At 44.0% G+C, this 27,674-nt stretch overlaps 1 protein-coding gene across 3 annotated transcripts; it reads right to left on the bottom strand.

Annotated features, from left to right (window-relative positions):
• Positions 1-27,439, bottom strand: LOC141256262 (protein KHNYN-like). 3 transcript variants are annotated; one of them, XM_073671159.1, is made up of 9 exons: positions 27,030-27,254; positions 26,612-26,998; positions 26,231-26,494; positions 23,226-24,844; positions 5,705-5,835; positions 1,323-1,419; positions 1,008-1,115; positions 794-901; positions 1-718 (listed from the first exon to the last, which is right to left on the bottom strand). In XM_073671159.1, the coding sequence occupies exons 3-9, from the start codon at positions 26,471-26,473 to the stop codon at positions 427-429; spliced, it is 2,598 nt and encodes an 865-aa protein (XP_073527260.1). In that variant the 5' UTR covers positions 26,474-26,494; positions 26,612-26,998; positions 27,030-27,254; the 3' UTR covers positions 1-426. The 3 variants fall into 3 exon arrangements, with proteins under 3 accessions (XP_073527260.1, XP_073527258.1, XP_073527259.1); XM_073671157.1 differs by lacking the exons at positions 26,612-26,998; positions 27,030-27,254 and adding an exon at positions 27,273-27,439; XM_073671158.1 differs by having other exon boundaries at positions 26,612-27,254.
• Between the last annotated feature and the right edge of the window lie 235 nt (positions 27,440-27,674).

Genomic DNA, 27,674 nt, shown 5'->3' with positions numbered 1-27,674 from the left:
TTTGAAAATATATCTTTTATTCTAATATGAAAATGTACACCAAAAGTACAAGTCACGATGAAAGGTTATGGAAATGGTAGCTGTACATTTTTATATTATTCCAAACATAGATAAAAAAGGAAGACGAGCCCCCCATCCAGTGTAAGACATCCACGTTACATGGTTCATTATTTATTGATTTTTGGAAACATACACCATCATTTGTACATTGTTTCATTTTTTTCTAGTTTGACATTGTTACAAAATGATTAACATTTCTGGTCTCAATAGCTTTTTTTTAGAAGGAATGCTCTGAAAGGTCAATACGTTGTTCATATAATAAACAGCAATAGCGGAGGTCTTTTAAAGAGCAATAAATAATCCAGAACAGATGTTCTTAGTGGCTGTTGGTCAAGAGTACGCGGTGTTAATTTTGGTGTCTGTAGTTCAAAACTTAAGATTTATAAAGAGTTCTGATAGCTTGTTCAGGTCGTTTAGACATGGCTCCTTTTGGAGTATAAAATCCACTTTCATGTCCTGAAGAGGAAATATGCTTAAAAGCTCGCATCTTAGCCTCTCAGTTTCTGTGTGGGAACGAACACCCGTATTTTCTCTCTCCTTATATCCAACTGGTTTTCGGTCTCGAAGGTTGAGGACCTCTGTCTGAGAAGATGGTTTTGGTTGAGCATAAGCACTAGCAGCTCTTCGCCCAGCGAACGAATGGCCTTTAGATTTGGGCCTACATAAGTAAAATATCGTTAGCATGAATGTACTCGGCACAAAATACCACGAGCTGCAGAAAATAATAACTTACTTAGGTAAAGAATTTTTTTTAAGGAACTTGTCCAAAGCTGGTCCATTTCGGCCTAGAGGGTCATCTGGAATCATAAAGATGTCTCCAGCAAAGGTGAACTGGAGCAATCTGGAGATTACCAAAATATCAAATCATAAAGAATAGAATGTAAATACAATGGAATATACACAGGAATATTTCTTTGGAGATAACTTTGAGTTGTCTTTATATATACCTGTTCTTTATGATATTCTGCCAAGCATGAGATTCTGCAAACATGTCCCGTAGAAAATCATTTGTCACTATTACGCCATCTGTCCTCTCGGCCAGATGCAGCATAAACCTTTGTTGGATTAGAAAGTAAACGCATATGTTTAATTTTTTTTACCCCAAAAGCATAAAATAAGTTAAACATGAATAATAATGATAAAAAATTATCAACATTTAAAACTCTGTTCACATCATGTTTCGGCCATTCATTTGAGGTCGACAGTAAAACCCTTAACCTCTGGTTTATACTGATTTATCAGGCTGCAGAATTCAGCATTACCTGTCGTCATAAGATGTAATTCTTTTTCCTTCGACTGTTCTTGATGGGGTAAAGGCAAGAAGCCCAAGATCATTCAGCTCAGTGAGGAACTGCTGTTCTGTGAGGAGACTCAGGGTTAGTCATGCATGAATACGTATTAAAGGGAAATTCCCACAATTAAATTATATTTGACAAAGCACAGTATGAGTATAAATATTGTTAATATACATACTAGGCCTAACATTACATTTCTTACTTGTACCTTTATGTCCGGTTTTATCTGCTTCTCTCCTATTTTCTATCTAGCTTCACAGAACTGAGTGGGCAGATCTTGTTCTCTAAAACTATTTCCTAGCAGCACCCTGCTTCTCCTCAGTGCTGCAGTGCCACCCCTCTGTATCTGCTCTACTCTATAACAATAAATGTACTCTAGAACAATAAATGGTGGCAGTAGCACATTCATTGTGTGTATATATTAATAGTATAGTGACAGTGTGTGGCTAGTTACAATGAATTAGATCGCCTTAGTATAGTATTGTACATATAAAATACTATTAGATATAATGTAGGATAGATTACTGGTGTTAGATAGATTGCTGAACATAATCTCTTCTCCAGCGTTGCTTTGCTGCACAGCACGGTTGAGTCCACTGCTGCATGCACAACACAGTTGCACTGGCAGCGCGCTGGATAAACACGATCTTAGGCCTATCCACATGTCCAATACGTACGTGAAAAAATGGTAACAGTGTCATCAGTATGTCGTTCGTATGTGCATTTTTAACATCACTGTGGTCATCAGTATTTTTCACAGATGGATAAATAAATAAATAAATTATAAAGCTTCTATACTTTGCAATGTTGCACATGGATGGCAGTAGGATGCCAGCTGTGTGCTGGAAGTATTTTTCATAGACTTGTATTGGACCTGGTAATCCATGCTGCGGAAAAAAACAGACATGTCTACGTGTGTTTTGCATGGTCACATGGTCCATGAAAAACACAGACGTGTGAACAGCAGCATAGATTATAATGGGTACATGTGGTATCTGTGAAAAAAAACATATCCAGACATCCATGTTGAACATACGTGTTGTAAGGCCTAAGCCTAGGAGAGGTTTATTATTAGGGGCAATTACTGCTAAACTTTGAAGATTTTTAAAATACTTGTTTTTTTTATTAAAATGTTCTAATATAATAATCTTTTAAAGCAGAAGTCTGAAACAAATAGTCCGTGATCCACATGCGGCCCCTGAGGCTGAACCGTTCAGTCCGCAGGCACCGGAGCTCCCCGTGACGATCGTCGCCCGGTCTAGGGGCCGCTGGTGCCAGTGCTTCATTTCAGCTGAATGTGTGTTCTTGGATGCACATTCAATCGAAATGTATTGTGGCACCGAGACCATCTCTCTGCACCGCAATACCAATACCAGCCACCGACCAGAGGCCGGTAGTTGATGGCTGCGTGCAGTCATGGGCAGCATGGCATCACTACCATGCACTGTCCCGGCTGTACAGGAGGAAGAGGTTGCTGTTTGTCGAGGGAGCAAGGTCAGGTGAGAAGGATTTTTTTTTTATGTGTATGTGAAGAGCAGCCATCCCCATTGGGGACATTTGTTACAAGAAGGTGACCAGGATGGGGACATTTGCTACAACAAGGTGACCAGGATGGGGACATTTGCTACAACAAGGTGACCAGGATGGGAACATTTGTTACATAAAGGGGACCAGGATAAGGACATTCCTTCAAGAAGGTGGTGACCAGGATGGGGACATTTGCAGCATAAAGGTGACCAAGACATGATGGGGACATTTGCTATGAGAAGGTGCAGGGCCGCCATCAGGGGATTACTGCCCTTACAGCTGTATGGGGCCCGGTGAGCAGCAGTACAAATGGGGGGGCCACTCTTGTGCTTCTGCTCATTTTACCCCATGGTGTAACAATGTGGCGAGCGCCGGGGTGCTGCCTTCGGCGGCACACACCTCTCTCACTGTGTGCTTTCCTGGTGCTCTCAGCTCCTGCTCATTCATACTTCCCCTTACTTCTGGTCAGGTGACGGTGCATACACAATGACATAATCGCGTAGTGCCGTCACCTGACCAGAAGTATGAGGGAGCCGGGAAAGCACCTAGAGCATTGCCAGGATAGCAGAAGCCAAGCTGCGCCTGCAGGTGATGGTAAGTATGATCAAACTTTTTTTTCTCTTTTTCTTTCTTAAATGAATTAAATAGGTGAGTGAGGGGGACTGCAAGTCATGGAGTAGGGGTTGCTGTAAGTCATGGAGTGAGGGGAGGCAAGGAACTGCAAATGATGGAGTGAGGGGAGAGGGCTGCAAATGATGGAGTGAGGGGGCAAGGAGCTGCAAATGATGGAGTGAGGGAGACAAGAAACTGCAAATGATGGAGTGAGGGGGAACAAGAGAATGCAAATGATGGAGTGAGGGGGGGGGCTGCAAATTGTGAAGTGAGGTGGGGACTGTAGATGATGAAATACAGAGTGGGGTGTTGAGGTTGCAGGAGTGTGACTGAATTGGTGGAAAGAGTGTGGGTGCTAACTAATTTATATATTAGGTGGGGAAAAGTGGCTATTTATAGTTAGTGGGGGGCACAGTGGTGGATTACAATTTATATTTGGAATGGTGGGTTGCATAATAACTAATGATATATTAATGGTGGGTGCATGTCTGTATTCAACGGAGAAGGAAAAAGTGGGGAATGTGCTCTGGAAGTGGTGCTCTAGATAACTGTTATTCTATGCCGGGACGAGTCCTGGCTGGAAGATGTGATAGCGGTCTGCGCTGAATGAAAAAGAAAAGCAAAGATGAAGGACTATAACTAGAGAAGTCACTGCTGAGTCAGTGTGTTACCTGTACACCTACACTATATACAGAGCTCCTGTGTACAATATCACTGGTGTTCACTGTATTACCTGTACACTATATACAGAGCTCCTGTGTATGTCACTGGTGATCCCTGTATTACCTGTAATATTAGTATTGTTCTTTTTATTAGTGATCAGTATTGTAATATTCGGTCACTATGTGGTGGTAATATGTGGTCTGATGATGGTGTGGCGGTATTTTTTCCTTGTATGTGGTATTATTCACTCACTATGTGGTGATAATATGTGATCTGGTCATGGTGTGACAGTATTTGTCCTTTGTATGTAGTATTATTTGGTTACTATGTTGCGGTAATATGTAGTCTGGTCATGGTGTGGCTGTATTTATTCCTTGTAATTCGTATTATTTGGTTACTATGTGGTGGAAATATGTGGTCTAGTCATGGTGTGATGGTATTTTTCCCTATATGTGGTATTATCCGGTCACTATGTGGTGGTAATATGTGGTCTGGTCATGGTGTGGCGGTATTTGTTCCTTGTATGTGGTATTATTGGTCATTTTAAAAAATGTAAGTTACACATTCTTTTAAAGAAAAAAAAAAAATATAGATAGAGAGAGATATATATTTATTATATATATATATATCTCAAAATAGAATATTGGATATTTTAACAAATGTTTAATAGGTTAGAGTAGAGTAGGACCCGGCCAGAAGAGTCTCCTTGTTGTGGTGGTGGCGGCTTCAAAAATCTTTTGGCCAAAACAAAAGCTGATGGCTATGTGTGTAATCTGGTGTTCGATGGGAACTGTTAATGTGTGATTGGTGAGGACGTGGTGCAGAAATGGACTGGCCCGCAGGGTGGTTTTATTTGGCCCGTGACACCTGAACCGCCACTCCTATGTGGGGCCCATTATACTGTATGGGGGACTATGAGGGGCCCATTATACTGTGTGGAGGACTATGAGGGGCCCATTATTCTGTATGGAGGATTATGTGGGTCCATTATTCTGTACGGAGAACTTTGTGGGGCCCATTATACTGAATGCTGGTTAGCCCGTGACTTTGTCCAAGTTTTTAATTTTGGCCCTCTGTGTTTGAATTTGACATCCCTGCTTTAGACTAAACAGTTGCTAGATTATTATTATGTCTCAAAAATGGCAGCAAACAGCCCATTCAGACCTGGCCTGGTTGTACCACTAAAGAAAACACACGAAAAACTGAATAATCCATTCTACAATTAGAAGAATGCAGAATGCCAAGGCAATAAAAAAAAACAATTCAGTGCTACAAAGTATGAAAACTACCAGGTTGCCAGTCGTTTCTTTGGCTCAAAAATGAAAACCCTCGACCAAAAATTACCACAATAACCACAGTGGTGTGTATCCAAAATATATGTGAGTGGAACAACCCCAGGCAGCTAACCCAAGTCTAATGGCACCATATACACCATGTGTAAAGTCAATTTATGGGGGATGCCAGGCAAGTGTTATGGGCAGGGTGCGTTGTACACATAATATTCTAGATCACTGTAGCAAAAACGACTTGTTCCCTCAAATACTTACCTTTAGCTTTGCTATCATTCTTCAACCTCCACTGGGGTACTAAAACAGTGATGTTGCGATGCCCTCTGTCCCAGAAGTACTGTACAGCTAGTGCAATGCCACGGCAGGAGAAGTAACAGTGGAGGCCATGTCTACAAAGAAAGCAATAAAATGTCTTGTGAATTTCACCCATTATCAGGCATTGGCATGCATCAAGTTACACATGATTCCTGATCAGAACAGAGAACAGCACAGGAAATCAAAAATGAAAGCAGTAGCTGATGTGAGTGAAATGAAAATGAAATTCTGCAAATAAAGCAATAATAGTAACTATTGCCCTCACAAGACAGCAACTATGGGACCGGCCATTCTGAAAGTCTGTGTCAATATGTGTCCGGCATGATCAGCACAAAGAGTGACGAGGGAAGAGGACAGGATTGTATTGTGGCAAATCATGTAAAAATGTCCTTTAGTTTGGTAGCATTTTTAGGGCTTGTATTATGCTCTGCTTTTTTTTCCTGCAAACTTACTGGAGTATTGCTCTAATCTGCAAATTTTTCTTATTTTTTTTGCCACAAGTTATTATTAACCCCTTCACGACCTTGCAATTTTCCGTTTTTGCCATTTCATTTTTTGCTCCCCTTCTTCTCAGAGCCATAACTTTTTTATTTTTCCATCATTATGGCCATGTTAAGGCTTCGTTTTTGCGGGATGAGTTGTACTTTAGAAAGATACCAATGATTTTACCATAGAGTGTTCTGGAAAACGGGAAAAATTTCCAAGTGTGGTGAAATTGCAAAAAAAGTGCAATTCCACAATTGTTTTGTTGTTTTTTTTTTTTTGTTTACCATGTTTACTATATGCTATAAGTGACCTGCCTTTATGATTCTTCAGATTATTAGGAGTTTGCAGATACCAAACATGTATAGGTTCGTTCTAATTTAAGTGGTGAAAAAAAATTCCAAAGTTTAAAAAAAAAAACTTTTTTTTCTTAGTACCGTAGCATCTCCATTTTTCAAGATCTAGGGCTAGGTGAGGGATTATTTTTGTGCGCCGAGGTGACATTTTTATTGATACCATTTTGGGCTAGATATTTTGATCACCTGTTATTGCATTTTATTGCAATGTTGCGCAGACCAAAAAAAGTAATTCTGGCTTTTTGATTTTTTTTTCTTACCGATCTGATTCATTTAGTTTATATTTTGATAGATCAGCATTTCTGAATGCAGCGATACCAAATATGTATTTTTTGTTTTCTTTATTGCTTTATTTTGAATGGGGCAAAAGGGGGGTGATTTGAACTTTTATATTTTTTGAAATATTTTTTAAAACATTTTAATGCTACTTTTTACTTGTCTCAATAGTCCCCTTAGGAGACTGGAAGCAGAGATCATCCAATTGCTTGTGCTACATATAGCAGGGCTTCAGTCCTGCTGTGTGTAGCAGAAATCATCATCTCCTACGAACGCTGACCACCGGCGTGACAAGCATGGGGGTCTTCTGCTGTCATGACAACCCATCGGCACCCCGCGATCATGTGAAAGGGACGCCGATGCACGTGTCTTCCGACAAGCGCGAGTTAAATGCTGCTGTCAGAGATTGACAGTGGCATTTAACATGTTAACAGCTGCGGGTGGATGGCAATTTCACCCGCAGTTGTTAGAGGCACATGACAGCTGATCATATCAGCTGTCATATGCTGGGAAAGATGTTGGCTCTGGCACTGAGCCTATGACTCGCCCCCTGGGCCGTGGGGCACGCGGAACCGGGCAATAGGGAGACGCTGGGAGTAGTAGTGGCGGCCCGGTCCCGCGGCTCAGGGTGGTCAGGCCAATGGTAGTCTGCTACGTGCTTCAGATAATGTCCGACTACGCCACCCGTGGATTGCGGTTATTAGGAACCGCCGCTGCAAGGCAGTCCGCTGGGGCTGATGATGAATGCAGCTGGGATGGTATGACTCCCCACGGGAAGAGTGCGGCCCCAGGGCAGTGTAGTGGATGGTGGGAGTGATGGTGGTGAGAGTCCCAGTACCGGTAGTGCTGGAGGCGCGAAGGAGCACACAGACAACAAGTTACAGTCCAGGGTCTTTACTCACAGTTCATTTGTTCCGGGTCACTTCTGTACAGGTAGTGACCGCCCGAGCCGTGCTGCGTCCACCAGGTGTGGGGCTCGGTCAACTCCCAAGCAGTTCAGGAGCATGGCACAGGACCCCCTTTAATCCTTTCTCTGGCCTGCCTCACCAGTGACCCACTTTTGTCCAGCTGCTGCGGACTTGTGCGGTTAAACGTGGGCCCCGTCCTCCGCTGTCCTATATGGTGCCTTCCTAGCAGGTTTGATGAGGTGTCGCACCAATAGATGATCACGACGACCGGTCTTTGGCTGAGGGTAGTTTCTCCTCCACCAACTTGGGATCCGGTACCCTTAATCTGCCTGACCCTTCACCCTGGATTCTCGTGGGTTCTTAGGGTCCCTTCCACCTTCTTGTTCCTGAGCCCTTCTGTTTCTCTGTCTCTTCTTCTCCCTTTCCGTTCCTTCCTGTTCCTTTCTGTTCCGTTCTCTTGGAGCTGAGATGAGCCAAAATCTCAGCTCCCCTTCACCTCCTCCTCGGCCTCTCACTAGGCCCTCCTGGAGTAGAGCTCCTACAGAGCCTCTACTCCCTGTCTTCTCCTCTGACTGAACTGACCCAGAGCTAAGATGGTGCCCACCTTTTATACCTCCCTCTGACCATGAGCCCAGGTGACCAGCAACCAATGGGCTCCTTCCTACGCTCAGGAACCAACCCCTATCTGCCCCTACAGCACTGGGTGTTCCACCCCCCTCCCCACAGGGACATAGTCGGTCGTGCCTGCACTTCTGTCTAGTGGGAGCACCGTTGAGCTGTCCCTCGGAAATGGGGTGTGTGTGCTGTATGCAGCTAACTGAGCCCTGGTCCATACTCCATCCTTACCTGGGAGTGGAATATCACACCTCTGGTCTGAGGTGCAATACCCCTGTAGCGGCCGAACCCTCGGGGCGCTACATTCCCCCCTGGTAAAGCACAGCACGTCCTCGGGCTGGAAAAGAGCAAAACAGTTAATTACAGGACATGCAAACTTTTTAAAACTTTTCACATCAGAAAACAGGCAACATGGTTCAATTCCCTTTATGGGAAACGCTTTTCTTTTCTTGTCACACTATTATAAAACGCTTACTAATACTTCTGGAACTCTTTTGACATATAAACACAATTAGAAAACATTCACATTACTATCTAGCAGCATATAAAAAGTTTTCATATAAAACATTTGCAGGAAAACATTTTTACAACACATTCTTGGATCCTGGCGGCGGTGCAACTTGCAACCAGGTGTGCACTCTTCTTGTAAGTGCAGGAACTTTGGCAAACTTGTAAACACGAGGGACTTGCTGTCCCGAGGTAGACGTGGTAGTCTTTTTATAAAACCAGTAGGGGGCGCTTTAGGAAGCGCAACTATATACAAGGGGTGGCCGCTCTCAGTCCTCGGCCAGTTTTGGGAAGGGGAATGGCTGCTCACAGTCCTCAGCCTGGTTAGGGATAAGGGGCACACAGGTAACAGTCTCTTAACAGTCCCAACGGGGACCACACACTCTCTGGAAACAGTTCTTTTACCCCGATGGGTAACTATTTACACATATGCTTTTGCTACTTACTAGTAGCGGTGTCCTCCATATGCTCCTTCTTCCTCCTCATATGGTTCTTCAGACCCGTCCGGGTCCTCTTGGCTCTCCTCATAGCCGCGGTGTTGTAGTTCCTCCTCAGTGAGCCGATGAACATGTAGGGCGTACGGTCCTTTTGCGCCTACGTGGCGGGTAAAGGCGACCACATCACCAGGGTACAAGTCACGGCCACGGTGTCCCTCAGGTAGATGACTCAACGTCCCTGCGGGTCACAAAGACGTCACCTGCGGTTTCTGGGCCCCTGATGAAACCCCAGCCGTTTTCCATGTGGAATTTGACTATGGTCCCGGTGATTCGGGGACCACGGGCTGCTTAGGGGTCTTGGCGGGCCTTACGTTTTTGTTCAGCACTCTGGGCCTGGAGCCGTCCTTTTTTACGCGCCTCTCTCGTCGCTCCCGCTCAAAGGTCGCCAGTTGCTGATGACAGGCCTCCAGACGACGGACCGCGTCTGCCCGGGTCTCTTGAGAGAACCCCATCAAGTTCTCGCTGGTGGGGTCCCACGCAAATTGGACGTCCTCCAGTGGGGGTAGGGTGACCTCTACGGGTTCTGGAGCCGGTATCAGAGGTTCGCGCGGGGGCTGGGCCTTCCATGGCTGACTGCCGGTCACTTCCACCGGCCACTCCAGCGGCAGTCCATCCGGACCGGTATGATGTGCCAATAGGTCCACGCCCAGCGATGGTATAGTGGGGGGACCTGATCTGGGAGCAGCGCCCGGGGGCACTCGGCCTTGCGACCAGGCCGGGGGTCTTTTGGCTGCGCTAGGTGGTAGTCCCATGCGGGACAGGGGCGCAGGCTTAGCGATGGCGCCCGGGTCATCCAGGCCTTGCGACCGGGCCGATGATGCTTCTTGCTTTACGGCGCCCGGGGTCAAGGGGCGGGGCGTGGCCGCGGCGCTCGCCGCTTGAGGCCTAGCTGGGAGCAGTGGCGGCGCGGCAACAGGTGCGGTGAGTGGGGCTTCTGGTGCTGCGACGGGAGGCTGGGGCAGGCTTGTGGGTGCTGGGCTTGGGGTGGTGACGTCCCCTTCACTTGCCTCCGTCCTCGTGGCTCCCTCCGCGGCGTCGCCTCCGGTCCTCTCTCCTCCTGCGCCGTCCTCAGAGGCAGGCAAACCCCGGGGTGCGGCTGAGGCCTGTCGCTGGTGGGTCTCGGCCTGCCGGGCCAGTTCCTCTCTCCACTCGGTGAGTGCACCTCGCTGCGCCCGGACCATCCTCCGCTCCAGGTCCTCCAGTGCAGCTTGCGCACGCTCCGGGTCTCTGGGGAGCTGCGCTAGGACTTCTGCTAGGCTGCAGAGTGGTTCGGCCTGCAGCAGGCTTCGGGCCAGGAGGCTGGTGCTGCTGAGGGTGTCCATCCCCGGGTGCGGTCTGTCTGGACTGATCCAGACCACCCCCTACCCTGCAGTTTTCTTCTCTTTCCGCCCCCATGGGGGGTGGTCCTGGGGCATTCTGCTGACAATCACTCTCAGGGGCAGCCCCCCCACGTTGACGGACATTTCCACAGCCGTGCTCATGGTTGTTGGGGGCGGGCTTCCTCTTTGGCGCCATTCTGGGACCCGGCCCACGATGGGAGGCGGCCTCCTGTGGTCTTTTGGCGCGCACATTATGGCGCTCGTTCTTCTAGGGCGGGCGCCATCTTTAGTACAACGAAACAGTCTCTTTTCAGGCGCGCAGTACCCGTGGTTAGCGGGCACGAAATCCTGCCGACTATGCCAAAGCTGACTCGCCCCCTGGGCCGTGGGGCACTCGGATCCGGGCAATAGGGAACGATGGGGGTAGTAGTGGCAACCCGGTTCCGTGGCTCAGGGTGGTCAGGCCAGTGGTAGTCCGTTATGTGCTATTGATTATGTCCGACTACGCCACCCGTGGATTTGCGGTCATTAGGAACCGCCGCTGCAGGGCAGACCGCTGGGGCTGATGATATATGCAGCTGGGATGGTGTGACTCCCCACGGGAAGAGTGCGGCCCCAGGGCAGTGTGGTGGATGGTGGGAGTGATGGTAGTGAGAGTCCCGGTGCCGATAGTGCTGGAGGAGCAAGGAGCACACAGACAACAAGTTGCAGTCCAGGGTCTTTACTAAAACAGGTAAACTGACCCATAAACAGTCCCGGCTAGGAGGGGACCTGGATGTCTGAGAGCAACGGGGAAATTGGCCCTGGTCAGGGTGAGGGAGTAGGCCTACCGTGCTTTCTGCGCTCCTTCTGGCTATCTCCTCGTTATAGGGTAACAGCCCACGTTTCCGAGCTTTCCGTGTATTCTCGTCTGTATGGCCTGCAACGCGGGTTCCTTTCTGCTCCCAGCCTTGTATGGCTTTACTGGTCCCTTCGGTTGTGGCAGGGCCTCCAGGCTTCTTAGGCCAAGGAATATACAGTCCCTTGCGGACTGGTTCTCTGCTGGGGGATGTAGAATCCTCCCAGCCTCAGACACCAAAGTCTGGTAAAGTAAGTCTTTTATCTGCCAAGACAGGCTCACTTCCCCTCTTGTCTCTGGCTTGTGGCTCTCCTCCTGCCACACTTCCTCTTAGGTGCAATACAACTTTCTGTCCCTGCTCTGCTCTGGGACAAGTCTCAGTCCTGAGACAGGCCTTCACGTTCTCCCTAACCCTGCCCCCAGCACCAGCTTTTATAGGGGCAACCTGCTCCCCCTACTGGCCTGAGACAGGAGGTACTGCATGCTAATGTTCCCCTGACTAGAGAACCTCCCCCTTGCTCTCAGACACAGCTTTATTACATTTTGTGGCATCCAAGCTAGGGTGACACACCTACATCAGATACATGGACATGATCTATGACATACTTCATAGGTCGTGAAGGGGTTAAGCAGTTATGGGACCGCAAGGTTTTTTGTTGTAAAGGGGTAAAAAATTACAGCAACCTGAAAAATTTTACTCAAAAGGAATAGGTCATCAAATTCAGATCTGTGGGAGGGTCTAAAAACCCGGTACTCCCACCGAACAGTTAATATCAGCTCAGGCAGCGACAAGATGTACACAGTGTATGGAATGAAACAACACAGCTTTGTTCACTATGTTATGACTGCTCCAGGGTACTGAAGATCATCTCTGATTCAAATGAGTAGCTGCTGATCTGCAGTATCCAGCATCCAGCAGCGGCCACTAAACAGTATGATGGATCTGTGATTTTCTGCTCAGTATACTCTACATCTAGCCGCCTGCGATCAATAGGAGTGCTGGTGGAAGATTCCCATTGATATGACATTGATGACTTAGGCTGTGTGCCCACTATGCGTTTTTCAAGCGTTTTTGCTGCAGAATTTCCGCAGCAAAAAAGCTTAAAAAACGCTTGGTAATATATGCCCCATGGTCCCCAATGATAATCCGCATGTGCTGTGCACATGCTGCGGAAATTTCCGCTGCGAATTATCATTGCGGAAAAATACGCAGCATGTCCATTAATTTTGCAGACATGCAGCGTAATTGCCGCCATTGACTTGCATTGAATCCATGGTACCTGTTAAAAAAAGAATTTAAAATAAAAATTATACTCACCTTCTGATGTCCCCCGGTCTTTTCTCCGCTGCGTCCGGTCTCTTGTACGGCTCGCGGTAGTGTGAAAGGACCTTCCATGACGTCATTTAGTCATGTGACAGGTCACGCACCGCTGATGTCGGCAGTCACGTGAGCTGTCACATGACTAAATGATGTCATGAAAGGTCCTTTCACACCCACCGCGAGCCGTACAAGAGACCGGATGCAGCGGAGAAAAGACCGGGGGCCATCAGAAGGTAAGTATAATGTTTTTTTTTTTTTTTTTTACTATTTTATTCTTTTTTTCAACTATTAACTTGGTCACGCTATATAAATCCATGCCGGTTGCATGGATTTATATGTGACCAAGTTGTCAAGCACTTTCCAAGTGATGCTAAAATCGCCTGGAAAAGTGCTTGATAACCCGCATGCAGAAATGCATGTAAAAACGCTTGACAAACTCTTCTACCTGGCAGGAAAAACACATGTACAATCAGCATGTACAATCCGCATGCGTTTTTCCTGCCAGGGAGATGCGGAAAAATATGCAGCATTTCTGCATTGTGGGCACATAGCCTAATCCTAAGGGTAGGTTCACATGACCGTATAAAAAAAATAGATCAGAGTTGCAACCACAAAAGTGGGACAATTCTTTTTCTTGCCATCTGTGTGCAATCCGTTTTTTTACTCAGCAGCTATTATTCATTGACAAGACCATTTACAGTTTCCTATATTACAGAATTGCAATGTTTCCGTAAAAATTGGATGCTATAGAGTGACTCCATATGGCATCCAATTTTTTTCTCACACCCATAGACTTGAATGGGGGAGTCTCATCCGATTTTCAGAGGATAATCGTGCATGCTACGATTTTATTCACATGCAGATTCAGTTACTGAAAAAAAATCGTTCATCTACACTGCCCCACTGAATAACATTGGTCAGAGTGTGATTCATTTTTTTAACGGATAGCACTTGGACCGAAAGTACCGTGGTATGCACAAGCCCTAAGGAAAGGTCATCAGTGTTATTGTAGTGGACAACACCTTTGAATAAGAAAATCACTGTTGTGAGCAACATATATTGCCATGTACAGTACATTTGTATCAGATGAACACGCATTATATCTAATGAGTTGTTGAATGAGTCATGGAAAGTATCGGGTTGACATTTCAAAGCTAATACAAGAAAGTGAGAGGAACAATGGGCAAAAGCAGAAATCACCGGTTATTTAAACAATGAGAATATTTAAACATATATTTAGACAAAGCTCCTACAATGGAACTGCTATCCTACTACTACTGTACTGCTAATGTACTAGCAATTACCAATAGTGAAAGATAATTGTCACTAAGAGCTAAAGGGGAAATCCAAGTTAACCATCTTTAGATACATGTCAGATACCATCCCGCTACTGATTCCCATAGCACTAGATATGATCGCTCAAGTCTCTTCAACCATATACAAATATGTATGTAACTGGAAATTTCCGACCGAGTACAGACTCATCTGCTCCATTGATTTTAGTCGAGATTCAGCACGATTATCATGTTTGACATGAATCAAGTCACAACATCCTACACTGAATAGTGTTGCAGAATTCTGGCACCTTCGTATTTTCAAGACTCAGATGATTGCTTTATGTGAATTTTAATAACTCCGACAAGTGAATTAACAGATAATGTTCATCCAACGTTTCTACAAGTTTGGTCTTTGTGAAGGTCATATGTACAATGAGAACAACTGTGATCCAACAGATAGCAGGTAGAAGATGAGATCAGGGGACAAACAATATCCAAGGCAGTGTCATCAGGTGTAGATATGTCACCCAGTATTACATAGATGTAGTGTTCCTAAAAGGTAAACATAACAGTAATAAGATGTAATGCAACTATAGCACCCAGATGAGGGACAAGGGTGGCTCCCGGGAGTGCAGTAAGGACAATATGAAACATGTGGTCAATGGAGTTTAGGTGTAAAGGTAATGACTAAGAAGAATAACCGGTTCTGAAGGACAGCCCTGATTATGAAAAGAATCCTTGTGACTTGGACCTTCACATCTTCGACATAGACTTGGTGTAGTAATTATAATCATGGTTGTTTTTTCAGCATACCTTCCTGATCCTCAGATCTGATATTGCTACTATTTTCTCTGATTACTTGCATTCAGATGGATCCGTAACCGTATCCTTATTTCTTTACAGATGCCATAATTATACAACCCTTGCTTTGGCCATACTCTGGTAGTATCGAAGAGAGACTAGGTACTCTTTATTCTTTATCAGTTCTCCTTCCTATATCTCTATTCTTACTTCTTATTTTAAGGCTTCTTCTCTTCTTGTCTAGATTTTCTACTTTTTGTCCAATATCTTGGACCATTAGCTCATGTACTCACTTATTTCCAGTGTGCAAGATTCCTCTATATCAGACCTGCTTTAACCACATGTACCTTAACGTGGTTGTCCAGATTTTTTACGAAAGTCTGCAGTCGCTCTATGTGACAGAAAACTGGTGAATCCTCACAGCGCACGCTATAAAGATTCTCTGGTGTTAGCGGTGAGACCAGATATGATATGCATTATTTCCAGCCACATTTCGACTAGACGTGCACAGCCTCACTCCATACAAATGAATTGAGATAGGCCAAGTACATCTAGTCAGAATGTGGCCTGGTGTATGCATATCACATACTTGCAGTCACATGACCTCTCGGTCTTGAACATAGAGTGACTATAGACTTTAGTGAAAAACATGGACAACTCTTTTAAACCCTGCTTGGCATGAAAGACAGTTTACCTGTCACACTAAACGCCTGGTGCATGCGCTGTAATTTTGGTGCATTGCGTGTGTGCAGGCACCAAAAGTTCTGGTGCACACCCCATCCCACCTGCCTTTATTAAGCCCATTCCCTGCTTGGCTGTTTATCTACAGCGCTTATTAGCTCCAAATAAATGCACCAGACGTTGATTATTTACAAATACAGTTATCATTTTCTTTTGCGTCATTCTTTCTTTTCCTTCAGATCTGGTTATTTCTCCACTCATTACCTTTACACCTAAACTTCATTGACCACATGTTTCATACTGTCTTTACCGCTCTCTCCCAGGAGCCACCCTTGTCCCTCATCTGGGTGCTATACTTTCATTATAGCTTATTACTGAAACGTTTACTGCACAGGAATATTACATCTATTTATTACTGTGGGACATATCTACACCTGATGATAATGACTTGGTTATTGCTTGTCCCCAGATCTCATCTCTTACCTGGTGCTGATTGATTATAGTATATATGTATACATCGTGTGCTTATTATAAGCTGGGTCACAGTTATGATCGATATATTGTGATCATTGTAAAGACAACCTTAAAGGGCACCTGTCCGCAAGATTGTGCTCAGTACACTACACATACTGTCAGGTGGGCGACATTACACTGATTAAAATGATACCTTTGTTGATGAAATCCGTCCTCTGGTTCTTGAGTAGTCTTTACTTTCAGTTTGGAGATAATGATATGCCCGTGCTTCGGGGCGGCCTGTGGGGGGCGCTCTATCTGGTGTTCTGCTTACATATTCATCTGTATGCTCTTATGACAGCTCACTGTGCCTTGACTGACCTGCCTCCTATTTTACCTAGCCCCACACTACTAGATGTATTATGTAAAATAGGAGGCAGGTCAGTGAAGGCACAGTGTGCTATCATAAAAGCATACAGATGAATATGTAAGCACAGCACCATATAGAGCCCCCCCACAGGCCGCCCCGAAGCACGGGCATATCATTATCTCCAAACTGTAAGTAAAGATTACACAAGAACCACAGGACGGATTTCATCAACCAAGGTGTCATTTTAATCAGTGTAATGTCACCCACCTGACTGTGTATGTAGTTTACTGAGCACAATCCTGCTGACAGGTGCACTTTAACAAACATTGGATGAGCATTATTTCTTAATTTACTTGTCGGATGTATTAAAACATACTTCAGGAAGCAATCATCTGAGTCTTGCAAATATTTCAGTGCGGGGGTTCTGCAACACTTACTGTATCTAGATCAGTATTCCCTAACTCCAGTTTTCAACGCCCACCAACAGGTCATGTTTTCAGGATTTCCTTACTATTACACAGGCGATGGAATTATTGACTGTGCAGGTGATGTAATTAACACCTGTGCAATACATAGGAAATCCTGAAAACATGACATGTTGCTGGGCCTTGAGGACTGGAGTTGAGGAACCCTGATCTAGATGATCCAAAACTCTCCACCATCATGCTTCGTATTGACATGACATCACATAATTAGAGACATAATGCAATATAGTCATGGAGTCATAGGAACGTCATATGCCACTGTATTGAGACTTCATATTGTCATATGCCACTGTATTGAGACTATATTGCACCGTACCTGGTACCTATGGCAAATGAGCAAATGATTGAGAATGAGGACATATACTGTAGCTCTGTACATTAGGGTCCCTTAGACTGCTATGGATGCCATATTGAAGCTCTGTATAACTCGTGGTTGTACAGAGCTGTAATAAGTTCAAGCCGTCAATCATTTTTTCCATATCGCATATGAAGGCTGCGCAAAAAGTTAAGCTAACCTTTTCTCAGCCATCAGACCTATGTAACACAAACTGCTGGTGTATAGTAACATATATGTATCAAACGTTGCAAACTGTTTTCATGTTGCAGCAGTAAAAAATGCTGCTCAGATCTGACTATTGCTCATGGGCCGGCTCTGTTCACATATTCGATTTCAATGATGTCTAACAGCCACATGGGCGGGCACAGATAGCAGAGGGCTCCAGTGCAACAACGTGTGGGTCTTTCTTTATGGTTGCTCTGACCGGTCTCTATAAACACAAACATTCAGCTTCACACTTGGCTACAGATCATGTTTAGGTATGCTCTATGTGAAGAATTGTGTAACTCTGTAAATACACTGCATTGTCTTCTAATCATCCTGAGTTACAGTCTGTAGTATAGGTCACAGCTCTATATACAACAATGAAGGTTGTCATTAAAAAAAAAATTAAGGGTATGTGCACACGATCAGTGTTCACTGCGGATTGGACGCAGCGCTAGTGCGCTGCGAGCAATCCGCTGAGGCCAGATGTTACAGCGTAGTGGATGGGATTTATAGAAATCCACTTGATATTTATTAACAAATATCATCAAAAATATAGATGAAACTTTTCAAATGGAAACAAACCTAAAAGGGGATGTGCCACAAGCAAAGTACATTTTACTGAATAGATTTTAGATTAAAATAAAACACAAATCACAAATGGGGCATACTAGAATAATATAATGTTATGTAAGAGCAGTAAAAAGTATATGGTCCAATAGCCTAATTTAAATATGTAATAACAAAGGATAAAAAACATGAATTAATAAATAATACAGATAAAGTATGATGCCAACAAAAGTGCCCCCTAAACAAAGTATGATACCCCCACAGTGAATTCCTCCACAGTACCCTCCACATGCACTGTATGATGACCCTACTGTACCCCCCAGAAAAGTATGACGACTCATCACAGTATGATGCCCCAACTGTGATCCCCACCCAGACCTCCATACAGAATAATGGGCCCCACCTAGTACTCTGTACAGAATAATGGGCCCCACATAGTTCTCCTCAAAGAATAATGGGCCACCATGTAAACACGCAGTCACAGTTCAGTGCCGACAGCTGTCTGACAGTTGAGCGGCACGAGAAGGGGTGCAGGGACCAATGCCGTCGGTCCCCGCACCCAGATCACTGTGATCGGTCAGTCTAACTGACTGACCGATCACAGCATGATCGGGCAGGAGATACTGAAATATCAGCACCTCCTGCCCGATCAGTGCCAGAGGTCAGCACTGCCGGTGGCTGAGTTCATGCACGAAACAGCCAAGAGCAGTGTCAGCGCCACCCCTGGCTGTTAAGCAGCTAAATGCTGCGATCGAGGGCGATCACAACATTCAGGAGGCAGGCAGATGGACGGGTGCTCCCTCTTCCTCAGATTGGCGCCCCCGCGACATCCCGATCGTTGCCATGGTGACCTGGGGGTCGTCATGACTACCCTGGGTCACCAAGCTACAGAAAGCTTCTGAGACCATGCTGTGGGCTGTATTCTGTACAGGTATAATGCACTGCAATCAGGTGCATTGCAATACATTATACCTGTGAAAAAAATGGAAGTCCCATAGTGGGACTAAGTAAAAAAAATGTAACAAAGTTTAAAAAAACAAACAAAAAAAAAATTGTAAAAATCAGATTTTTTTTTTATTTTTTAAAAAATATAACACTAATAAATACACATTTTTATGTAAAAAAAATCAAATAAAATAAACAAAAGTACACATATTTGGCATCACCGCATCCAGAACGACCTGACCTATAAGCATGTCACACTTGTTAACCCCTTCAGTGAACGCCGTAAAAAAAAAAAAAAAAAACAACACATGGCAAACTATGCTTTTTCATCATACCGCTGGAAAAAAGTGGAATAAAACGTGATCAAAAAGACGAATGGAAATAAAAATGGTACCGCTGAAAATGTCATCTTGTCCCGTAAAAAACAAGACGCCATAAAGCTCCATCAGCTGAAAAATTAAAGTGATCGCTCTCAGCATACAGCGATGCAAAGATAATTATTTTTTCTATAAGTTTATTATGTAAAAGCACAAAAACATGAAAAATTAGGTATCGCTATAATCAAACTGACCCGAAGAATAAATCTGCCTTATCAATTTTACCACATGCAAAGCGCTGTAATCGCACCAACCCGAAGAAAAGTCGTCTAATCACTTATACCGCACAAGGAACGGCATAAAAAAAAATAAAAATAAAACCAATTCTTCACCTGCTGGTGATTTGTTCATCCTGCCTCCCAAAGATCGCAGTAAGGTTCGGCTCACATTTATCCTGCACTCTGCGCTGAGTGCTTACACCGGGGTTTCCGTATAAATCTCTGAAATACGTGATTCAGACGGAACCCCAGACGGAAGATTCCCTGCAATGAGGCAGAAGCACTGTGGACGCTGTCTGACCTGTGATCCGGCGATGTTCATCTTTTTAGGTGTGCATAAAAGTGCCATCGGCGACAGTTTTGTGCACTTCTGAAAAGAAGGACAACGCTGAACAGAGGGCAGACAGAGTCCAGAGTAACTCTGCTGCCTCATGATAGTGAATGGATCCCTCTGGGGATTCATCTGAATCGCGTCATTCGGAGATTTAGACCCCAATGTAAGTGCTCAGCATAGAACGCTGGATAAATGTGATCCAAAATGTTATTTAAAATGTTCCCAATAAAAGCTTCAACTCAATCCACAAAAAAAGTCCCCACTCAGGTCCGTCATCTGTGAATGGAAATATAGGGGCTTCCACGTTACTGGTAGCACAAAGGCTCTGAAAAAGCTAAATGGCTCCTCAACCCCCCCATCCTCCCAAGAGAAATTCAGCAAATTCTGCATTCACAAATCCAAATGCCCCCTCTCTTCTGAGCTCCAGTGTGCGTCTAAACCACATTTAGCATCCACATGTTTGGCAGGGGTATAATTTCCAAAATGGGGTCACTTGAGGGGAGATTTTGCTCTTCTAGCACTTATGGGCTTTGTATATAGAGTCCGCAAACTATGCTAGGAAAATCTGCGCTCCAGAAGGCAAATAGCGCTGCGTCCTTCCCGAGTCTCATTGTGTCGCTAAGCAGTTCTGTACAGCCACATACGGGGTATTTCCACATTCAGCAGAAATTGTCTGACACATTTTGGTGCCATTTCTTACCAAAATATAAAATCTGGGGCTAAAACAACATTTTTGTGGTAAAAATGTAATTTTTTTTTTCTTCACTGCAGAATGGTATAAAATTCTGTGTCCCGCCTGTGGTGTCAATATGATCATTGCACCCTTAGATTAATTTATTGAGAGTTGTAGTTTGTAAAATATGGTCACTTATGGGGGATTCTGCTGTTCTGGCACCTCAGGAGCTCTCCCAGTGGGTCATGGCACTTGCAACCCATAACAGTAAAATCTGCACTATAATGTGTTGCTCCTTCCCTTCTGAGCTTTGCACTATGCCTCAAAGGTAGTTCCCGATTACATGTAGAGCATTGGCGCACTCAGGAGAAATTGAACAATAAACTGAGAGGTCAATTTTTCCTATCAGCCCTTATAAAAATTAAAAATTTGGCACTAAAACAACATTTTAGTAGAAAAAAATAGAATTATTTTTTCTTCACCTTCCAATGGTAGAAATTTCTATGAGGCACAAGTGGTGTCAACTGCACCCCTAGATGAATTCATTGAGAGGTGTAGTGTGTAAAATGGGGTCTCTTATGGGGGTTTCTGCTGTTCCGGCACCTGAAGGACCCTGCCAATGTGACATGGCACCCTCAAACCATTCCGTCAAATGAATTGGGGGAGAGTCACAGAAACGGATTAATTTATATTTAATGGGTAGTGGCGGCGATTATAGTTCATGGGGGGCACAGCGCTGGCTAATCAGTGTATATTTTGAATGGTATGTGGCTAATAGTATATTAATGGTAGGGTACATATTCGTATTTAGGGGCGCTGTGCGCAGGAATTTTTATTCAGGAGACAAAGTATGTATACAATATATGTGACTGTTATTTTTAGGGCTGCAGTGATCATTATGACAATATGAGTAGTGGCTAGGAGATATTGATATGATGGTCTGACCAGATGGAGAAGAAGAAATCACAAAAAATGACTCTAATCAGACAAGATGTCAGCGGTAAGTTCCTGGATATAATTATTTATTATTTATACTGTGTGACTTGGAGTAATTTTGTTATTTGTAAAATGACCTCCCTTAGGCCACATTCGTGTGAAATTTCCATGATTTTTTTTTTATCGGACGGCACACTGGCTCAGAGTTTCATAGATCCATTCACATATCTGTATAAATCACAAATCCGAGAATTAGATCTGTGAGACTCCGAGCATGTCTATTTCTGATCCGCTTTTGAGGACATACTCAATGGGTCTGTGTTCTGTCCCGAGAAAAAAAATCAGGCATCACGCCGACACTGCACACAGATACAGGAATGTAGCCTTATTGTATATAGCAGGGTTCCCCAACTCCAGTCCTCAAGGCCCACCAACAGATCATGTTTTCAGGATTTCCTTAGTATTGCACTGGTGATAATTGTAATCACCTGCACAGGCAATAATTCCATCACCTGTGCAATACTAAAGAAATCCTGAAAACATGATCTGTTGGTGGGCCTTGAGGACCGGAGTTGGGGAACACTGGTGTACAGCATAGTCCCTTAGTACATAGTGTACGCTCGTTATAAAAAGCGGCGTCCTTAATTGCATAGTTTCCTCAATTACATATAACACCGTCCCTTATTACGTACCATCCTCTAGTTATGTATTGCCCCAAAACATCACTGCTCTAGAGGAGATCTGCATGGAGGAATGGGCCAACATACCAGCAACAGTGTGTGCCAACCTTGTGAAGACTTACAGAAAACGTTTGACCTCTGTTATTGCCAACAAAGGATATATAACAAAGTATTGAGATGAACTTTTGTAATTGATCAAATACTTATTTTCCACCAAAATTTAAAAAAAAAAATTCTTTCCAAATGAGACAATGTGATTTTCAGGATTTGTTTTCTCATTTTGTCTCTCATAGTTGAGGTCTACCTATGATGTCAATTACAGGCCTCTCTCATCTTTTTAAGTGGGAGAACTTGCACAATTGGTGGCTGACTAAATACTTTTTCTCCCCACTGTATCTTGAAAACTGAAACTCCAACAATTGAAGGAAAACTCTGGGAAGCTTTAGGGTCACCAAACTAATTACACTACATCTCCTAACAGAACCTTCTGGCTGAAAACTGATTTTTCATCGCTGAGAACATCAACTTAAAATCTTTCTGTAAATTACACTGCAAGTGTGCTGAGACCAGATTAAGTCATGGCTAGCACATCTATTCTCTGAATTACTCCACTTCTATTACCAACTCTATGGGTTTGATTGACACCTATTCTGAACAACTAGGTCATCAATCAGACCCATCAATCAAGAGCCTAGGGGTGGCAACAGGTGAAACAAAGCAGAGGATTAATGCACTAGCTGGGAATTAGCACGTCCTTGGTGTGTCTCATTTAACTAAAGATTTTAATTTGATTTTTGCAGCGATGGAATATCTATTTGCACCCATGAAGGTATACTTACTGGCCTACCCAGCAATGTAATTAATTTGATGAATCTAAAACTATGGACAGGTTCATTTAATTTCATATTTCAGATAACCTCTCTAACGAGAGATTGTACTAAGGAAGATTTTATTTTCCAAGCAGTGATAATATGTATTATGTACTCAGAACATTGTTACTTACATTTTAGCAACATTACTTCCATCTATAATAATATGCCTCAGTTGGTCATTTCCCTTTTTATTTCTTAAATTTAGCGTAAAAGGCTTCTGTATTGCTTCATTAAATCTCTGTGCTCCAGTCACCACAGGGATATTGTGTTTTTCTTTATCCTCTCTTTTTATCACCTCTTCAATAACCTCAGGTACGTCTTGGGCTCCATCATCAAAAAGATCATCCTCCGGAAAGTTACTCTTAAATGTTTTGTGTTTTCCAGCTTTGAACTGTACCATCGTAGGGTCTGAAATGATTAGTTCAGGGTGGGATTGAGCAGCAGCGGTTTCCTGAAGCCACAAGTCCTCTTCTTCTTGCTCTTTCCCTCGAGCTTTACCAGTCATCGGAAAATCCCCAGAATTGTTTTTTTCATTTAATTTCCTAAGCAGTCCTGTCACAGAACCATCCCCAATGTCTACAATTTCACTGGGAGAATAGCCACAATTCTTGGCAGCTGACTTCATTACTTCTAGAAGGTAACTGTCATCATTAGTGCTGGAAACAGAATGGGATATTCCTCTTAATGTTGAAGGCCTGTTTTTTTGACTTAAGGTCTGATCATGGCAAGACTGCTCCATGTTAACTTTGTCAAGTATCTCTGATGGTTCCTGGATCCCATTCTCATGCAGAACTTTAAGAACAACAGATTCCTGATAACCCATTGTCTTAAAAAAGTCCAAGAGCATTTTAAACTCCTTTTGAGTTCCCAAAGAAAACTGAGTTTGAGAGCCTGGTTCTCTCTCATCTTTTCCCATTATGGTATCAAGCAATCCAGAAATCTGCTTAAACTCCTCTTCTTCCTCCTCCTCCTCATCTGATGGCTCCACCTTTTCAATCGCTGTAGGCCTCTCTTCATGTTTACTGCAGGTGTAATGCAGATTCTCCTCTACTGTGGGTCTCTTATTGTAACTTAGGTTCATTGGCTGTCTGCTGTTCTCCCATGTGTCAGTACTATTGGTATAATGCAAGTTTTCCTGTACTGTGGGTCTCTTGTAACTTAAGTGCATTGGCTGTCTACTGTTGTCCCATGCTTCAGTAATGAGATCACGTGGCTCAGAGGCCCTATGGCGCAAAATTCCGTTAGTGGATTTTGATTTGGATATCGCCATTGGCTGAGATGCTGCAGGTGCAGTAAAGAAAGGCTGATTGCTCATTGCTGTGTCAGATGTTTGCATAGGTAGCCTTTCCTGAGTTATTGGGTGTTTCACCCTAAAATCTTTGTCTTCTTCTACTAGGAATAACAACTGTTCCTTTATGGAAGTTGGGAGTATTAGAAGATCCAGGGAGTGCTGGTCATTATGTTTCTCCACCAGATCCTTAAAATTCCTTTTGATGGAAGCTTCTTGACAATCTGCTTTGGATATATGGTCATCTAAAAAAATATGAATCCGACTCTGGGCCATAACCACTTCTTCTACTAGGCCTGATATTCTGATACGACCAGGAGTTTGGGGATTCACACATGCTGAAGTGGCTCGAATTAAGCAGTCAAGAAAAAGACCTCTTGCCCCTACAAAAATACAATGCATCTCACGTGGGTAGTCTAAATCTTCAATTAACTCTGGGGTGCAGAGTCCTTTAATATAATCCTGAAGGGAGAAAGCAAAGAATGTTCGGTTTTCTTATAAGACACATGCATATATATCATATGAAGTAAATATGGACTATAAAGAGTGAGTTGCTAGTAATTCTATTAAGATACACCAGAGAAAGCCATATGACAATCAACATCACACAGATACTCCAAGCTTCTACACAGAAAATCGTCATCGTTTAAAGGGCTATTTTGGTCATAAGTATTTAACACTTATGCAGGTGATGCTGTATCAGTGGGGTTCAATTATGAAGCTCACACATCACTAGAGAACAGGCAACACACAGTGTATTGCGTTATGCTGTTCCGGCTGCAAACAAACAGCTGATATGTGGGGGGCTGCGTGTTTGACCGCCACGGATGATCTATCCTAAGGGCTCATGCAGACGACCATATAATCAGTCAGAGTGTGATCTGACAAAACATCAGATCGCACTTGCACTCGGACCAATGTTATGCTATGGGGTCATGCACATGTCCAAATTTTCTCTCAGGTAGAGTCTGTCCAAGGAAAAAAAAAAAAAATCGCTGCATGCCTGAGTTTAATCTGATATGCGGATGACCGCACTCAGCAATGCAAGTCAATGAATGTGTGGAAATCACCGGACTGCTCTCGGATGACATCTTCGTACAGTCCTATTTCCGCACACTAACACAATAGAGAAAATGGAAACATTTTGTTCTCCATCTTCTCCTCACAGTGTGCTTTGATTTTCCCATCCGAGAGGATAGGATCACACTATGCTGACAGTGATCAGAGTTTGATCAGAGTATCATTAGCATAATCGGCCCAATTCGCTCAGATTATGCCCGTTTGCACGAGCCCTAAGGATAGGTCATCAGTTTCTAAATAGTGCAAAACTCCTTCAACACTCATCCACAGCACAGTCCCATAGATTTTGAATGAGCTGCAGCGCACAAAGTTTTGATTCTGGAAAACCCCTTTTAAACTTTTGCAAGACTTGTGACTTTCCTTATCTCACAGGACGCCATCGAATCTTGTCTCAAAATATGTGCTGTGAACCCTTATGCAAAGGTTGTTCACTTGTTAGAAGATAGCTGCATTATGTAGAAAAGCCATTGAAAAAAATCTGGAAAGCCAAGTAATTTTTTTTTCACAATAATGGCTCCGGTGGGAACCCTCCTTCGCAGAGTTGATGGGAAGAATGCCACTCTGCGTATCATTATTTTACCCATAGAAATCCCCTATAAGTAAATGGGGTCCTTTTTGCACTGATTGTATGTCATTGCTTTGTAGGTTCTGTTATAAACATGATTCACAACGTATATGTGAACAGAGCCTTAGCTGAATATTTTTTGACAAATACTTTTAAAATTCAGTTTTGAATTCCACATAGATTAAGCCCATGTCCATTCTTACCTTAGCCTTTGCAATGTTCCTTTTGTCACCTTGAAGCTGAACCCACATCTGCTGCTGTGCGGTTGATTGCAGGGATAACGGATCTTGAGAAAGAACTCCCAAAATATTCATTGCGATTCCAAATATTCTCTCGATATTGGGATGTTGGTCTCTAAGCTTTTTTTCGGGTCCTTGAGGCACAGCAAATTCGTCCATGCTGCCACTGTCATGCGCTGCCTCATATTCCCCTACAGCCATCAGCATTTTAGGGTGCACAGCTTACGCCTGGTGTGAACAATTGATTAATTAAAGGGCTGAAGAATTACCCTACACAATTGGCATCCTATTTTAGATTCTTGATCACATTTGAAACCAAATTGTGCTCTGACTCGCTAACCTTACCTAGGAAGCTTCGTCTGCAGCAGGTACATTACACAGACATTAGGTACTTCCTATTAGAACTATATTTGAATTGTATTTTCTATTTTCTCCCCTGAATGTTTAGCACTGGTATCTCCTTCCTCATTTTGCAACGTCCCTGACACCTCCTCCCTTTACCCCCGCCCTTGTGCTCTGAATGATCTTGCTGCTTGTACCTGTTGCTACACATATTGTGTATGCTTTGTCCCCGTATGTCGTCCTATCACTAACCAGTTTATTATGTGCAGAATCACTATAGCTCTACACCACCATACCCTGCCCCCAGAACTGGCAACGACCGGCACGCCTGCCCCCAGAACTGGCAACGACCGGCATGCCTGCCCCCAGAACTGGCAACAACCGGCACGCCTGCCCCCAGAACTGGCAACGACCGGCACGCCTGCCTCATCACTGGCAATAACCAGCACCCCTCCCTCAGAACTGGCAATAACCAACACTCCTGCCTCAGAATTGGCAATAACCAGGACTCCTGCCCCAGCACTGGCAATAACCAACACTTCTGCCTCAGCACTGGCAATAACCAACACTCCTGCCTCAGCACTGGCAATAACCAACACTCCAGCCCCAGCACTGGCAATAACCAGCACTAGCAATAAACAGCACGCCTGCCCCCTGTACTTACCATTAGGATATTTCTGGCTTGCTCTGCAGAAACTTCCTGACCCTTTCTCCGCCTCCCTATCATGGTGACTGATGGGAAGTTCCTATATCTGTCAGACTTGGGGAATTCCACTTTTAGATCACACAGAGGGAGGAGTAACGTGATTGTGGTGTCTACTTCAGTCAGAAGAGCTCAGATGTGTTTTGCTTCTCTGTCTGCAAGCGAAGAACCATGCTTGCTGAGACTGAGCGTGCTACAAGTGGACGCTGCTGGTTATTTGCATGTCAGTCATTGAAACGCAAAACAAGATCCATTCCAGCAACCAGAATGTAAGAGCTCCCCCTGTTGACACCTTACCCTTACTACAAGCAATGCTGAGACATGCAAGTCATAGAAAATCAGATAGTTATGCTATGATATGGA

This window comes from Phyllobates terribilis, unplaced genomic scaffold (assembly GCF_046119375.1).
Source record: "Phyllobates terribilis strain yellow unplaced genomic scaffold, ASM4611937v1 Scaffold_1__5_contigs__length_1240528914, whole genome shotgun sequence".
Lineage (NCBI taxonomy): Eukaryota > Metazoa > Chordata > Amphibia > Anura > Dendrobatidae > Phyllobates > Phyllobates terribilis.
This window is presented reverse-complemented; position numbering and strand designations above follow the sequence as displayed.